General features: G+C 41.1%; 1 protein-coding gene across 1 annotated transcript; it reads left to right on the top strand.

The window, feature by feature from the left end:
- Window positions 1–260: 260 nt before the first annotated feature.
- Window positions 261–5,801, top strand: LOC138189348 (uncharacterized). Its single transcript, XM_069131410.1, has 3 exons — window positions 261–368; window positions 444–1,044; window positions 1,864–5,801. Exons 1-3 carry the CDS (start codon window positions 261–263, stop codon window positions 5,799–5,801), a joined length of 4,647 nt encoding a protein of 1,548 aa, XP_068987511.1.
- The last annotated feature ends 9,377 nt before the right edge of the window (window positions 5,802–15,178 follow it).

The following is a 15,178-nucleotide window of genomic DNA, read 5'->3' as shown; positions in this document are numbered from 1 at the left end:
GCGATTGGCCGAATTTACATGGTCCTTCGAGCCGGATTTTGCGCCATTAAAAAGTGCATTGACCAGTGACTATACAGTGTCGCGTGAAATCCACACTCCAACGACTTAAGCAACTAACCAAAGGAGCTGCTCTCGGAAAGGAACTCCTTCATCGCTCAGCACATACGCGAGCCCACACCGCACTGTAACGAGTAGCTACCGATTCCTAGATCAACGTCCATTTGATTAAGGTAAGCCCATTCCGATTATTAAATTCAAATATGGCTCAAGCTGAACCGATCAGCACGTTACGGCGTAGACGAAGCGCCTTAGTCAGCCGATTTGCAACCACGAAGCGTCAACTCGAGGAATATGAAGAGTCTGAACGGGTAGACAGAAACTATTTAACAGCTTGCCGTAATTCGTTCGACGAAAATTGGCGAAAAATCTGCGCGGTGCAATAGGAATTAGAAGTGTTAGATGAGGGGGAAATAGCTCGTGCAGATTCTTTAATGCGAGAGCGTCATAGGATTGACGTACAGATCATGGACCTCTTCGACCGACTACCATCAGTAACCCCTTCGCCAACAAAGACCCGCGATCCATGCGTGAAACCGGAGACGACACCAATCACTTTGCCAGAGGTCCGTTTACCTCAATTCGACGGTGCCCTCGAGAACTTTACCTATTTCTACGACACGTTCTTATCCACAGTGGATCGCAATGAGAACTTAACTAACGTCCAAAGGTTTCAACATCTACGCTCCTCTATAACTGGACGGGCCGCACGGAGCATACAATCCTTAGAAATCACAGAGGCCAACTATCCCATCGCGCTCAACACACTGAAGGAGAAATTTAATTGTGCCCTCCGGATCTGCATGCGTCATTGGGAATTACTGCGCAGTTATCCCGAAATAAAAAGGGAAACTCCAGAAGCCATTGAAGATTTGCTGGAAACCGTCAGCGTAAATTTGAAAGCGCTCGAAAAATTAGGGCAGCCTGTAACATCAGATATAGTGATTATCGAGTTGCTTGCATCGAAATTACCTTCGTCCAGCATGCGTAAATGGCAGCGCACGTTGCCAAACCAAGACGTGCCTTCCTATCAACATCTGATAGAATTTCTGAAAACACGGGCAAACGGTAATCAACTCCTTTCTAAATCAAAGGAAACGAAAGGATCAACCCACAAAAAACCTCGTCATCGACAAAACGTATCGCGCGGCCGAACCTTTGCCACAACCAGCAAGACATTAGTGTGCCCGACCTGCAGCGGACCCCACGTACTCAGACATTGTAAGGTCTTCAAAGCCAAATCGGCGGTAGAACGCTTTCAAATCGTAAAAGGGGCAGCGTTATGTATAAACTGCCTAGGCAGCGGACATTCGCTGACACAGTGCACAGCGGATTCGTGTCATATCTGCGGGCAACGACACAACACCTACCTACACCGAGAGCAAACGCAGATAATTCCACGTTCGTCGAGTAGTCAGTCATCTAGCAATCGGTCATCTAGCAATCGGTCGTCTAGCGGTCGGTCATCGAGCGGTCGGTCATCGAGCGGTCGGTCATCGAGCGGTCGGTCGTCGAGCGGTCGGTCGTCGAGCGGTCGGTCGTCGAGCGGTCGGTCGTCGCGCAGTTGTTCATCGAGCGGTCGGTCGCCGGGCAGTCGTTCATCGCATAAACGATCTAAGAGACAATCCCCACCGGAATCATCGACGTCACGTTCGTATCATAAGTCGAGACGGACAACCGAATCATCACGGAAGCATACCTACTCGGCTCCTAAAGACTCGAAAGTTCCTGAGTCAAGTTCCCCACGGACCAAGGGCACCGCCATAGACACCTTATCCAAGTCTCAACCTGAGCTAAACTGACTAGCTCAAGAAACTACAAAAGGGTGGACCGAATTGGAAAATACATCTCCAAACGGCATACTACATCACGATCTACTGGTCACAGCACAGATCGACGTGCTAGACAAAAGGGCCTCACCAATCCGAGCCAGAGCATTGCTAGATACCGGATCTAGTATGAATTTCATGAGTGAGAAATTCGCAAAATCCCTCGGTATGAAACGAAGGAGATGTTCAGTCCCAATCGGCACCCTCGATGACTTGACGACAATTGCCAAGAGCCAGATCACGGCCACCATTGTTTCTATGGATGGCAAATATAAACGCATAGTAACGTTCTTAGTAATCCCAATAATATCGACAGTCGTTCCAGATCAACCAATCGATAGGTCCGTCATCCAGCTACCCAAAAATATAAAATTAGCCGACCCGGCATTTCATCGACCAGGCCCGATCGACATATTATTGAGTTCGGGACCAACCTTAGCATCCTTTTGTGTCGGACAGATCAAACTATCCCAATCCACCGATACGGAGCTGTGTTTGCAAAAGACTCGATTCGGTTGGGTTATCGGGGGGAGCCCGCCAGCTCGCGCGGGGATCCATTCCTTTCACGTCACCACCACCGACCTACAAGCGGATCTCGCACGTTTTTGGGAAATCGACGAGGGACCACCTACCACGCATTTCTCAGAGGCGGAATTACAATGTGAGGAGCATTTCCGCAACCATGTCCAACGCAACAAGGAAGGGCGATACGTCGTCGCCCTGCCATTCAACGAGAAGCTTCCCACGCTGGGGACGTCAAGGTCCGTTGCCATGAGTAGACTCGCCTCGCTCCATCGCCGATTCCAACGCGACAAGCAATTCGAAGTCGCGTATAGTGCGGTGATCCAAGAGTATCTAGACTTGGGTCATATGACGAAGATCACCCCTGACCTTCCCACAACCAACGGTTATTATTTGCCTCATCACGGCGTGATAAAGGAATCGAGTGATACTACGAAACTCCGAGTTGTTTTCGACGGATCAGCAATCAGCACTACCGGAGTATCCCTCAACGACATGCTACATACAGGACCAAAATTACAGGAAGATCTAATTGAAATTCTATTGAGATTCCGGTCGCATCAATATGTTCTAACGGGTGACATTGAGAAGATGTATCGACAAATCCTCGTACGCCCAGAAGATCGTAAATATCAACTCATTCTATGGCGTAATTCCAACGGGGAGGTCGATACATATCAACTTAACACCGTGACGTTCGGACTATCAGCTGCCCCATACTTGGCCCTCCGATGCCTCAAACAATTAGCAGAAGACGAAGGACATCGATTCCCGCGAGCAGCAGCGGTTGTGCAGCGCGATTTTTATGTCGACGATGCCCTCACTGGAGCCGACACAAAAGAAGAATTACTATCGGTAAGACACGAACTCACAGACCTTCTCAGATCGGCCGGCCTACACATCCGGGAATGGGCATCCAATGACAAGGACATATTGCGAGGACTAACAGAAAGAGATACCAATAGAAGGCTACAATTGGGCGAGTCACAGACGTTGAAGACCTTAGGCATTTATTGGGATTCTCAGGAAGACGCAATCCTTTACTCAGTTGAACCCACAGCGACCATCACTCGAGTCACTAAACGATCAATGAGTTCGGTGATAGCCCGAATCTATGATCCACTTGGTTTGCTCGCGCCAGTGATTGTCAAAGCAAAAATATTGCTTCAACGCGTCTGGGCATTAAAAATTGATTGGGACGAATCCCTACCAGCAGAGTTGCATACTGAATGGGATCGATATCATATCCAACTACCCTTGCTTAATGATATTCGGTTCCCTCGTAAAACCATAATCAAGGCAGCTAATCATATAGAGCTGCACGGTTTCTGCGACGCCAGTGAAAGGGCATACGGAGCATGTGTCTATCTACGCAGCACCAATCCGGAGGGACACACACAAACTCAGATACTCACGGCTCGATCTAAGGTCGCGCCACTAAAATCGTTGACAATCCCACGACTCGAGTTAAGCGGAGCATTACTCCTCGCCTCACTTATGTCCTTGATAAAGAAGTCCCTCAATATAAAGGTTTCTCGCACTGTGTATTGGAAGGATTCTACTATAGTGCTTCAGTGGATCAAGTCCTCGCCACACATGTTGAAAACCTTCGTGGCGAACCGCGTAGCCGAGATCCAGACGAAAACAAACATCGACGATTGGCGTCATGTGCCCACCAACGACAATCCAGCAGATCTCATCTCCCGCGGGCAGACTCCCAAGGAATTTCTGCGCCCGACCATCTGGAAAAACGGACCCGAATGGCTCAAACAACAAGAGGAAAACTGGCCGATCTGGATACCCACGACGCTGGGAGAACTCCCAGAACAAAAGAAGACGATATGTTTAACAACTAGTACCATCGACAACACACTTCTCCATAGATATTCATCCTGGACAAGACTAATAAGAGTCGTCTCTTGGTGTCTTCGATGGAGATATAAGCAGAATCGATCCTCCCATCTAACAACGGACGAATTAACCACCGCACATAATAAATTGATCAAGATAATCCAATCCCGACACTTCGCGGCGGAGATTCGGACACTGCAGAAAGATCGAAGCAAGGATGTGGGAGGAAAACTACAGTCACTAAATCCATTCCTCGACGAAGAAGGAATACTACGCGTCGGAGGACGACTGACCAACTCTGCTATCCCATTCCGGCAAAAGCATCCAATTATTTTGCCGAAAGCGACAATTACCGAGATCATTATAAACGAAGAACATCGAAACAACCACCACACAGGGACACAAGCTACACTATACGCCGTGAGACTACGCTATTGGCCGATCGACGGCCGTAGCCAAGTGTGGCGCACTATCAAAAGGTGCGTCCGTTGCTGCAGAGCTAATCCTCCACCAGTAGAGTACTTGATGGGAGATTTACCAGAGGCGCGTATTACCGAATCGCGCCCGTTTACGAACGTCGGAATCGACTACTGCGGTCCGCTCTATATCAAAGAGAGAAGGAATCGCAACCGCAGTAAAGTCAAGGTATACGCTGCCATATTCGTATGTCTGGCAACAAAAGCTGTCCACATCGAGTTAGTCAGCGATCTAACTACCGACGCATTCCTAGCCGCTCTACGCCGATTCATCTCCCGAAGAGGATACTGCGCAACCATCCTCACCGACAATGGCACCAATTTCGTCGGAGCTAATCGGGAATTACAAGAACTCCGAATCCTATTACAGTCCGACGACCACAAGGAAAAGGTGCAGAATTTTCTCGCCGACCGACAGATACAATGGCGTTTCAACCCCCCAAACTCACCACATTTTGGCGGTTTATGGGAAGCCGCCGTAAAATCGTTCAAACGTCACCTCATCCGCGTCGTCGGCACGGAGCTCTTGACCTTTGAACACCTTAACACCCTTGTGATTGAGATTGAAGCAATTCTCAATTCACGACCACTGACTCCCATCTCGTCCGATCCGAAAGATCCCCCTGTCCTCACTCCCGGTCACTTTCTAATCGGCGATACATTAACGAGTTTACGGGAGCGTGATTTCAGGACAGTTCCATCAGGCCGGCTATCTAGTTGGCAGCGCATCCACCAGATCAAGCAGTACTTCTGGAGCAGGTGGAATCGAGAGTACCTCAACGAGCTGACCCGCCGCAACAAATGGGACAAGGGAAAACACGACATCCGTGAAGGCACCGTCGTAATCCTCAGGGAGGATAACGTCCCATCCATGCAGTGGCCTTTGGGCCGCGTAATCAAGGTCCATCCAGGAGCCGACGGAATCATACGGACCGCTACCGTGCAGACGGCAACGAGTATCCTAGACCGTGGTGTCAAAAGATTGGTCCCCTTACCCATTCAACCAGAAACAGATGAATCCGAACATCAACCCGGAGCGAAGGCAATGGACAAACGACGCACCTGACTCCACAGGCAGAATTTGATCGGTGCCCTCTCAACGGGGGGAGGATGTTACGTCGCCTAAAACATCTGCGCTGCATCTCTCGCGACCGGCCAGCCGACGGCCTGCGTAACGTCATTTCGACCCTCAATAAACCTGAGGACCGACCATAACTTTCTCTTGCATTCTGTACACATGTATCTGCATTCCATCCGTCGTCTTAAAAGTTTTCTTAAGGCTAGAAATATTTGCGACGCACATCTGGTTTTTAGAGAGGTCCTTGGGTTTATTAGGCGCAATCAAAAATACGGAGAAAGCGGGTACGCGCCCATTAGGAAAAAACAAACATCTGTCTAACAGAACAGGCTGAGTTTTCCCATGTGCAAGGTCATGTATGAACCACGTCGGTAGGAGGACTCCGACTCACTCCTTCAGGTTTCAGCACGGGTCACAGCCAATCGACATCGCGGATCGTTGCCCTCACTTTTCCTAATGAACAGCGTGAAAAACGAATCCGCGTTCTTCATGCAAAGGGCACACCCACCCCGAGCTTTCTTCCGCGCTAGCCTAAGGGCGACAATTAGTAGTAGAAAATCAACGTCGACGTGTAGCATCTAACTCTCCCGTCCACTAACATACGAAATTCGATTGTACAGACCTTGCACTATTATTCGTGTCTATCTCATATTCGTGCGATAAGTTGTTATTGACGATTTGTATCTATTCAACAGTGTAGTGGACCTTGCACTATTATTCGTGTCTATCTCATATTCGTGCGATAAGTTGTTATTGACGATTTGTATCTATTCAACAGTGTAGTTTAAGTGTTGGAAATATATATTTTATAATTCTGTGAAACACAGTGTTATATAAACTTAATCACCCCTATTATCTTAACGGAAATCAGGGGATCGATCAACTCGTGGTGTCGATTAATATAATCGTAACGGGAATTTACGACTCCCGTTGACGTCTCTCCTCGCGATTGCGTCTCCCCGCGATTGGCCGAATTTACAATCGCTGTATGTGATACAGTTATTAATTATGTAGCAAATAATATGATCTAATTGGTTGTAATCGCGGTTACGTATTTCTTCGTTAAATCTATCGATGTATTGGGCTATTAGCGCGAGACTTACTGATTCCTCGAGGAATGGTTTGATTCTTATAAATTAATGTTTTAAATGTGCCAATTATTGTTTCAATTGTTATAAATTAATAGTTTCATCGTTGTTAATTATTTGCTTAAATGTTATAAATTAATAGCTTAAGTGTTGTAAATTAATAGTTTGAGTGTTAGGAATTAATGGTATAAATGTAAAAATTAATAGCTTAAATGTTATGAATTTGTGACTTGTTGTTGTAAATTCATGACGTAAATATTGTAAATTAATGGCTTAAATGTTATAAATTAATAGTGCAGTCCAGTGTAGATCATCCAAAATGATCTTAGCGGCTTTTGTTGATCCAAACTGAACTGTTGCGTAGGTCTTGGCTTGGTATCGTTTTCCAAAGATTAATCGACTGAATAATTTTTGGAAAACGATGCCAATTACCAGGTCCCACCACGAGGAGGTGACTACGCACGAGACCCGCCCATGGGTTATTTAACACTACACATCGATCTCGACATTCAACCTATTGGCAGAATGTCCAGTTTTGACACTACTTGACTATGGGCCTGCGTAAAGAAATAGTTGTTTCGTAGTCTAACTGCGAAACACATATCTCCAACGCAGCGCTAACATGAATCTTTACAAACGTAGAACAAGGCATTCGTAACGCATCATCTATCTCCCACACAACGATTACATCGATCAGTACAAATAAAGAATAATTCGCATCCCTACTGGCAACATTCGGTATCAAAGACACATTTATCTAACTTGGAGCGAAAAGAAGAAGATGAAGCTACTGACACTGTCCCGAAACGGACGAGATCGCGATCTCTCGGAAGAACTAACAAACCTACGCGACGTACCCCCGTACACGAGATAACCCCGAGGTTCAACGGAAAGCCCAAGAATTGGCCGTAACTCGATTCCTGTTTCGCCGTTCGAAACTTACAAGAGTCGCGGTCGATGGCGCCGACAGATGATGCCAGTGATCCACTAGTAATACAGCCGTGGATCCATCACATAGGCCAGCAACTTGACGCACTCCAACTGAACAAGTGGAACCCGGGGAGGGTCCGCTGAACAGGATTAGGAAGGCAAGAGGCCCCAACTGAACAGTGGGGTCCACTCACAGGGAGGGACCGCTGAACCGGATTACCGAGGCACGAGGCCCCAACTGAACAGTGGGGTCCACTCACGGGGCGGGACCGCTGAACAGGATTACGAAGGCAATACCTCAACTCAACAGTGGGGTCCACTTCAGCGGGGCCGAACAGGATTACGGAGGACGTGAAATTGGTGGTCTCTGATCGAGTACCCACGTACCAATCGGACAGAACTGCAGATCCACGAGTGAATCCCCAACAGATTACTCAAGCATCACCGGCACGACGACAACTCCCGTGATCCGATGCAAACGTTGAGCAGTCACCAAGACAGAGCTGTCCTTGGGCGACTTACGAATCCGAAGAGTTGTCTAGAGCACATTGACCCGCACGCACCCGAAATACACGCGAGCGAGTACGCCACGCGACAGTTTGAAAGAACTGAGTAATCGCGAACCGATATATCGTGGGAACAATTTTTCCAGTATGGTAAGCGAGGGGATCAAGAGAGACGAGATCTTTATTTGTCGTTCCAAGATAGATAAGTATCTTTGTACAGAATGAGCTTACAATGTACATAACATAGGTTTCTATCTTATGATTAATTAAAGCTAATACGCTCGCATCCCACGGTGTCCTGCGATGTCCCACGATGTCCCACGTTGCCCCCGCGGGGGGGTATTAGTCCAGTTTAGATCACCAAAACTATTTTGGGTGATCAAGACCAGACTATATTCAAGTAGTTTTTAGCTTGATATCGTTTTCGAATAATAATACTAATATTCGAAATAGTACTTGGTGTATTATTATTTGGAAAACGATACCAATTACCGGGACCCACCACGAGGAGGTAAGTACGCTCGGGTCCCATTTACATATGAGTTTTTACGCATTGGAAGCAGAGATGTAAAATTATTTTATAATAAAGCGACATTGTAGCGGCGGCATTGTTTTGTCCGGAGTTTATTTGTTTTTAAATTACTTGTAATCTAACGGTTTTGGTACTCCGAGGCAAAACAACAACACTATTTGAAATGTCCTATGATTCATGTGCAGCTACAGATAAGATGTAGTTGCCTTCGGTTAAACTACACTTGCTTCCTTGATTCCATGAATATGTTGTTGTTTCCTTGGTTTTTAGCAGACATGGAAAATTACATCTTAAAATTACATTCTGCGTTACCACTGCTTTTATACAAAATAGTGAAATGAGAAATTAAGTACTGTATTTAAAATTAAAAAATAATGCTATATAGAAATAAAATAGCAATCCAGGGACCTGAAAGATTTCGATAATAAAATAATACAATATAAATCATTAATTAACTCACATTGATGGTACTGATTTAAATCAATGAATGTAGAGTTGCTTCCGATTAATGGTACAACTGTTATAAATTAAGAGCACAATTACTTTGAATTAATGGGAGAATATGGATATGAATTATTGGAATAGTTGTTAGGAATTAATGGAGGAATTGTTTTAGATTAATGGTTTAAATATTATAAATTAATGGCTTAGATGATATAAATTAATAGTTTAAATATTGTAAATTAGTGGCTTAGATGTTGTAAATTAATAGCTTAAATGTTATAATTTAATGGCTTAGATGATATAAATTAATAGTTTAAATGTTATAAATTAATGGCTAAATGTATAAAATAACACTTTAAATGTTGTAAATTAATGGCTTAGATGTTGTTAATTAATAGCTTAAATGTTATAAAATATTAGCTTAAATGTATAAAACAACAGTTTAAGTGTTGTAAATTAGTGGCTCAGATGTTGTCAATTAATTGATTAAATGTTAGAAATTAATGGCTTAAATGTTAGAAATTAATAGTTTAAATGTTATAAATTAATTGCTGAAATGTTATAAATTAATGGCTTAAATGTATAAAATACCACTTTAAATGCTGTAAATTAATGGTTTAAATGTTATAAATTAACAGTTTAAATGTTATAAATTAATAGCTTGAATGTTATAATTTAATGGCTTAGATGATATAAATTAATAGTTTAAATGTTATAAATTAATGGCTAAATGTATAAAATAACAGTTCAAAAGTTAGAAATTAATGGCTTAAATGTTATAAATTAATAGCATAAATGTTATAAATTAATAGTTTAGACGTTATAAATTAATTCCTTAAATGTTATAAATTAATGGCTTGAATGTTATAAATGAATAGCTTAAGTGTTGTAAATTAATGGTTTAGACGTTATAAATTACTAGTTACAATGTTGTTGTTTGATATTTTTTCTTACTTACCTGATATTTATGTTCTTCTTCGATGTTCACTCTCCGGAATTTCAGGCACAAAAGAGCTCGCCCGCGACTTCCGTGTTCCTTATATAACTTAACAAGGCGTCGGTTTGTTAATCAAACGGTAACGATTTTTTGACATAGCAGGAGACGGTTTTTCCATTGTAACAAAATCAAATTGAACGATTTCTTAATTTTTATCGTAAATTGGCATCTTTTACGATTTAATACGATATCCATTTTTATCATTTTAATAGTTTCTACAAACTAAGACTAAATTCACACCTACATGATACTAGTTTTCGAGTATCGATTAGTTTGGACAAAAAGGGAAAAGAGCCTAAGTGCAGTCGATGACGCTACTGTGAAAAAAGTTAAGCTATTAAATAATCAGACAGATAAAATTCATATTAAGCGTTATATTATATTATCGATATTCGTTCATTTACTCGTGCTAATTAAAAAATAAAACGTTCTTTTTTCTTGAGTAACACCTACATCACTGTTTGCGATATTTAAGATTCTTATGTAATGCTTATTTAGAAGTCAGGTACCTTTTTAATTCTTCACAAGTTAAACGATTAAATTTACTCGTTATAGTTGTAACATAAAATGGCTTTATTTCTTCAATACCGCCTGCATCGCTGTACGTGATACAGTTATTAATTATGTAGCAAATAATATGATCTAATTGGTTGTAATCGCGGTTACGTATTTCTTCGTTAAATCTATCGATGTATTGGGCTATTAGCGCGAGACTTACTGATTCCTCGAGGAATGGTTTGATTCTTATAAATTAATGTTTTAAATGTGCCAATTATTGTTTCAATTGTTATAAATTAATAGTTTAATCGTTGTTAATTATTTGCTTAAATGTTATAAATTAATAACTTAAGTGTTATAAATTAATAGTTTGAGTGTTAGGAATTAATGGTATAAATGTAAAAATTAATAGCTTAAATGTTATGAATTTGTGACTTATTGTTGTAAATTCATGACGTAAATATTGTAAATTAATGGCTTAAATGTTATAAATTAATAGTGCAGTCCAGTGTAGATCATCCAAAATGATCTTAGGGGCTTTTGTTGATCCAAACTGGACTGTTGCGTAGTTCTTGGCTTGGTATCGTTTTCCAAAGATTAATCGACTGATTAATTTTTGGAAAACGATGCCAATTACCAGGTCTCACCACGAGGAGGTGACTACGCACGAGACCCGCCCATGGGTTATTTAACACTACACATCGATCTCGACAATCAACCTATTGGCAGAATGTCCAGTTTTGACACTACTTGACCATGGGCCTGCGTAAAGAAATAGTTGTCTCGTAGTCTAACTGCGAAACACATATCTCCATCGCAGCGCTAACATGAATCTTTACAAACGTAGAACAAGGCATACGTAACGCATCATCTATCTCCCACACAACGATTACATCGATCAGTACAAATAAACAATAATTCGCATCCCTACTGGCAACATTCGGTATCAAAGACACATTTATCTAACTTGGAGCGAAAAGAAGAAGATGAAGCTACTGACACTGTCCCGAAACGGACGAGATCGCGATCTCTCGAAAGAACTAACAAACCTACGCGACGTACCCCCGTACACGAGATAACCCCGAGGTTCAACGGAAAGCCCAAGAATTGGCCGTAACTCGATTCCTGTTTCGCCGTTCGATACTTACACGAGTCGCGGTCGATGGCGCCGACAGATGATGCCAGTGATCCACTAGTAATTCAGCCGTGGATCCAGCACATAGGCCAGCAACTTGACACACTCCAACTGAACAAGTGGAACCCGGGGAGGGACCGCTGAACAGGATTACGAAGGCAAGAGGCCCCAACTGAACAGTGGGGTCCACTCACAGGGAGGGACCGCTGAACAGGACTACCAAGGCACGAGGCCCCAACTGAACAGTGGGGTCCACTCACGGGGAGGGACCGCTGAACAGGATTACGAAGGCAATACCTCAACTGAACAGTGGGGTCCACTCCCATGGGGCCGAACAGGATTACGGAGGACGTGAAATTGGAGGTCTCTGATCGAGTACCCAAGTAACAATCGGACAGGACTGCAGATCCACGACTGAATCCCCAACAGATTAGCAAGCATCACCGGCACGACGACAACTCCCGTGATCCGATGCAAACGTTGAGCAGTCACCAAGACAGAGCTGTCCTTGGGCGACTTACGAATCCGAAGAGTTGTCTAGAGCACATTGACCCGCACGCACCCGAAATACACGCGAGCGAGTACGCCACGCGACAGTTTGAAAGAACTGAGTGATCGCGAACCGATATATCGTGGGAACAATTTTTCCAGTATGGTAAGCGAGGGGATCAAGAGAGACGAGATCTTTATTTGTCGTTCCAAGATAGATAAGTATCTTTGTACAGAATGAGCTTACAATGTACATAACATAGGTATCTATCTTATGATTAATTAAAGCTAATACGCTCGCATCCCACGGTGTCCTGCGATGTCCCACGATGTCCCACGTTGCCCCCGCGGGGGGGTATTAGTCCAGTTTAGATCACCAAAACTATTTTGGGTGATCAAGACCAGACTATATTCAAGTAGTTTTTAGCTTGATATCGTTTTCGAATAATAATACTAATATTCGAAATAGTACTTGGTGTATTATTATTTGGAAAACGATACCAATTACCGGGACCCACCACGAGGAGGTAACTACGCTCGGGTCCCATTTACATATGAGTTTTTACGCATTGGAAGCAGAAATGTAAAATTATTTTATAATAAAGCGACATTGTAGCGGCGGCATTGTTTTGTCCGGAGTTTATTTGTTTTAAAATTACTTGTAATCTAACGGTTTTGGTACTCCGAGGCAAAACAACAACACTATTTGAAATGTCCTATGACTCATGTGCAGCTACAGATAAGATGTCGTTGCCTTCGGTTAAACTACACTTGCTTCCTTGATTCCATGAATATGGTGTTGTTTCCTTGGTTTTTAGCAGACATGGAAAATTACATCTTAAAATTACACTCTGCGTTACCACTGCTTTCATACAAAATAATTAAATGAGAAATTAAGTACTATATTTAAAATTAAAAAATAATGCTATACAGAAATAAAATAGCAATCCAGGGACCTGAAAGATTTCGTTAATAAAATAATACAATATAAATCATTAATTCACTCACATTGATGGTACTGATTTAAATCAATGAATGTAGAGTTGCTTCCGATTAATGGTACAACTGTTATAAATTAAGAGCACAATTACTTTGAATTAATGGGAGAATATGGTTATAAATTATTGGTATAGTTGTTAAGAATTAATGGAGGAATTGTTTTAGATTAATGGCTTAAATATTATAAATTAATGGCTTAGATGATATAAATTAATAGTTTAAATATTGTAAATTAGTGGCTTAGATGTTGTAAATTAATAGCTTAAATGTTATAATTTAATGGCTTAGATGATATAAATTAATAGTTTAAATGTTATAAATTATTGGCAAAATGTATAAAATAACAGTTCAAAAGTTAGAAATTAATGGCTTAAATGTTATAAATTAATAGCTTAAATGTTATAAATTAATGGCTTAAATGTATAAAATAACACATTAAATGCTGTAAATTAATGGTTTAAATGTTATAAATTAACAGTTTAAATGTTATAAATTAATAGCTTGAATGTTATAATTTAATGGCTTAGATGATATAGATTAATAGTTTAAATGTTATAAATTAATGGCTAAATGTATAAAATAACAGTTAAAAGTTAGAAATTAATGGCTTAAATGTTATAAATTAATAGCATAAATGTTATAAATTAATAGTTTAGACGTTATAAATTAATTCCTTAAATGTTATAAATTAATGGCTTGAATGTTATAAATTAATAGCTTAAGTGTTGTAAATTAATGGTTTAGACGTTATAAATTACTAGTTACAATGTTGTTGTTTGATATTTTTTCTTACTTACCTGATATTTATGTTCTTCTTCGATGTTCACTCTCCGGAATTTCAGGCACAAAAGAGCTCGCGCGCGACCTCCGTGTTCCTTATATAACATAACAAGGCGTCGGTTTGTTAATCAAACGGTAACGATTTTTTGACATAGCAGGAGACGGTTTTTCCATTGTAACAAAATCAAATTGAACGATTTCTTAATTTTTATCGTAAATTGGCATCTTTTACGATTTAATACGATATCCATTTTTATCATTTTAATAGTTTCTACAAACTAAGACTATATTCACACCTACATGATACTAGTTTTCGACTATCGATTAGTTTGGACAAAAAGGGAAAAGAGCCTAAGTGCAGTCGATGACGTTACTGTGAAATAAGTTAAGCTATTAAATAATCAGACAGATAAAATTCATATTAAGCGTTATATTATATTATCGATATTCGTTCATTTACTCGTGCTAATTAAAAAATAAAACGTTCTTTTTTCTTGAGTAACACCTACATCACTGTTTGTGATATTTAAGATTCTTATTTAATGCTTATTTAGAAGTCAGGTACCTTTTTAATTCTTCACAAGTTAAACGAATAAATTTACTCGTTATAGTTGTAACATAAAATGGCTTTATTTCTTCAATACCGCCTGCATCGCTGTACGTGATACAGTTATTAATTATGTAGCAAATAATATGATCTAATTGGTTGTAATCGCGGTTACGTATTTCTTCTTTAAATCTATCGATGTATTGGGCTATTAGCGCGAGACTTACTGATTCCTCGAGGAATGGTTTGATTCTTATAAATTAATGTTTTAAATGTGCCAATTATTGTTTCAATTGTTATAAATTAATAGTTTAATCGTTGTTAATTATTTGCTTAAATGTTATAAATTAATAACTTAAGTGTTATAAATTAATAGTTTGAGTGTTAGGAATTAATGGTATAAATGTAAAAATTAATAGC

This window comes from Bombus flavifrons, unplaced genomic scaffold (genome assembly GCF_040668555.2).
Source record: "Bombus flavifrons isolate JBK064 unplaced genomic scaffold, iyBomFlav1_principal scaffold0025, whole genome shotgun sequence".
NCBI lineage: Eukaryota > Metazoa > Arthropoda > Insecta > Hymenoptera > Apidae > Bombus > Bombus flavifrons.
This window is presented reverse-complemented; position numbering and strand designations above follow the sequence as displayed.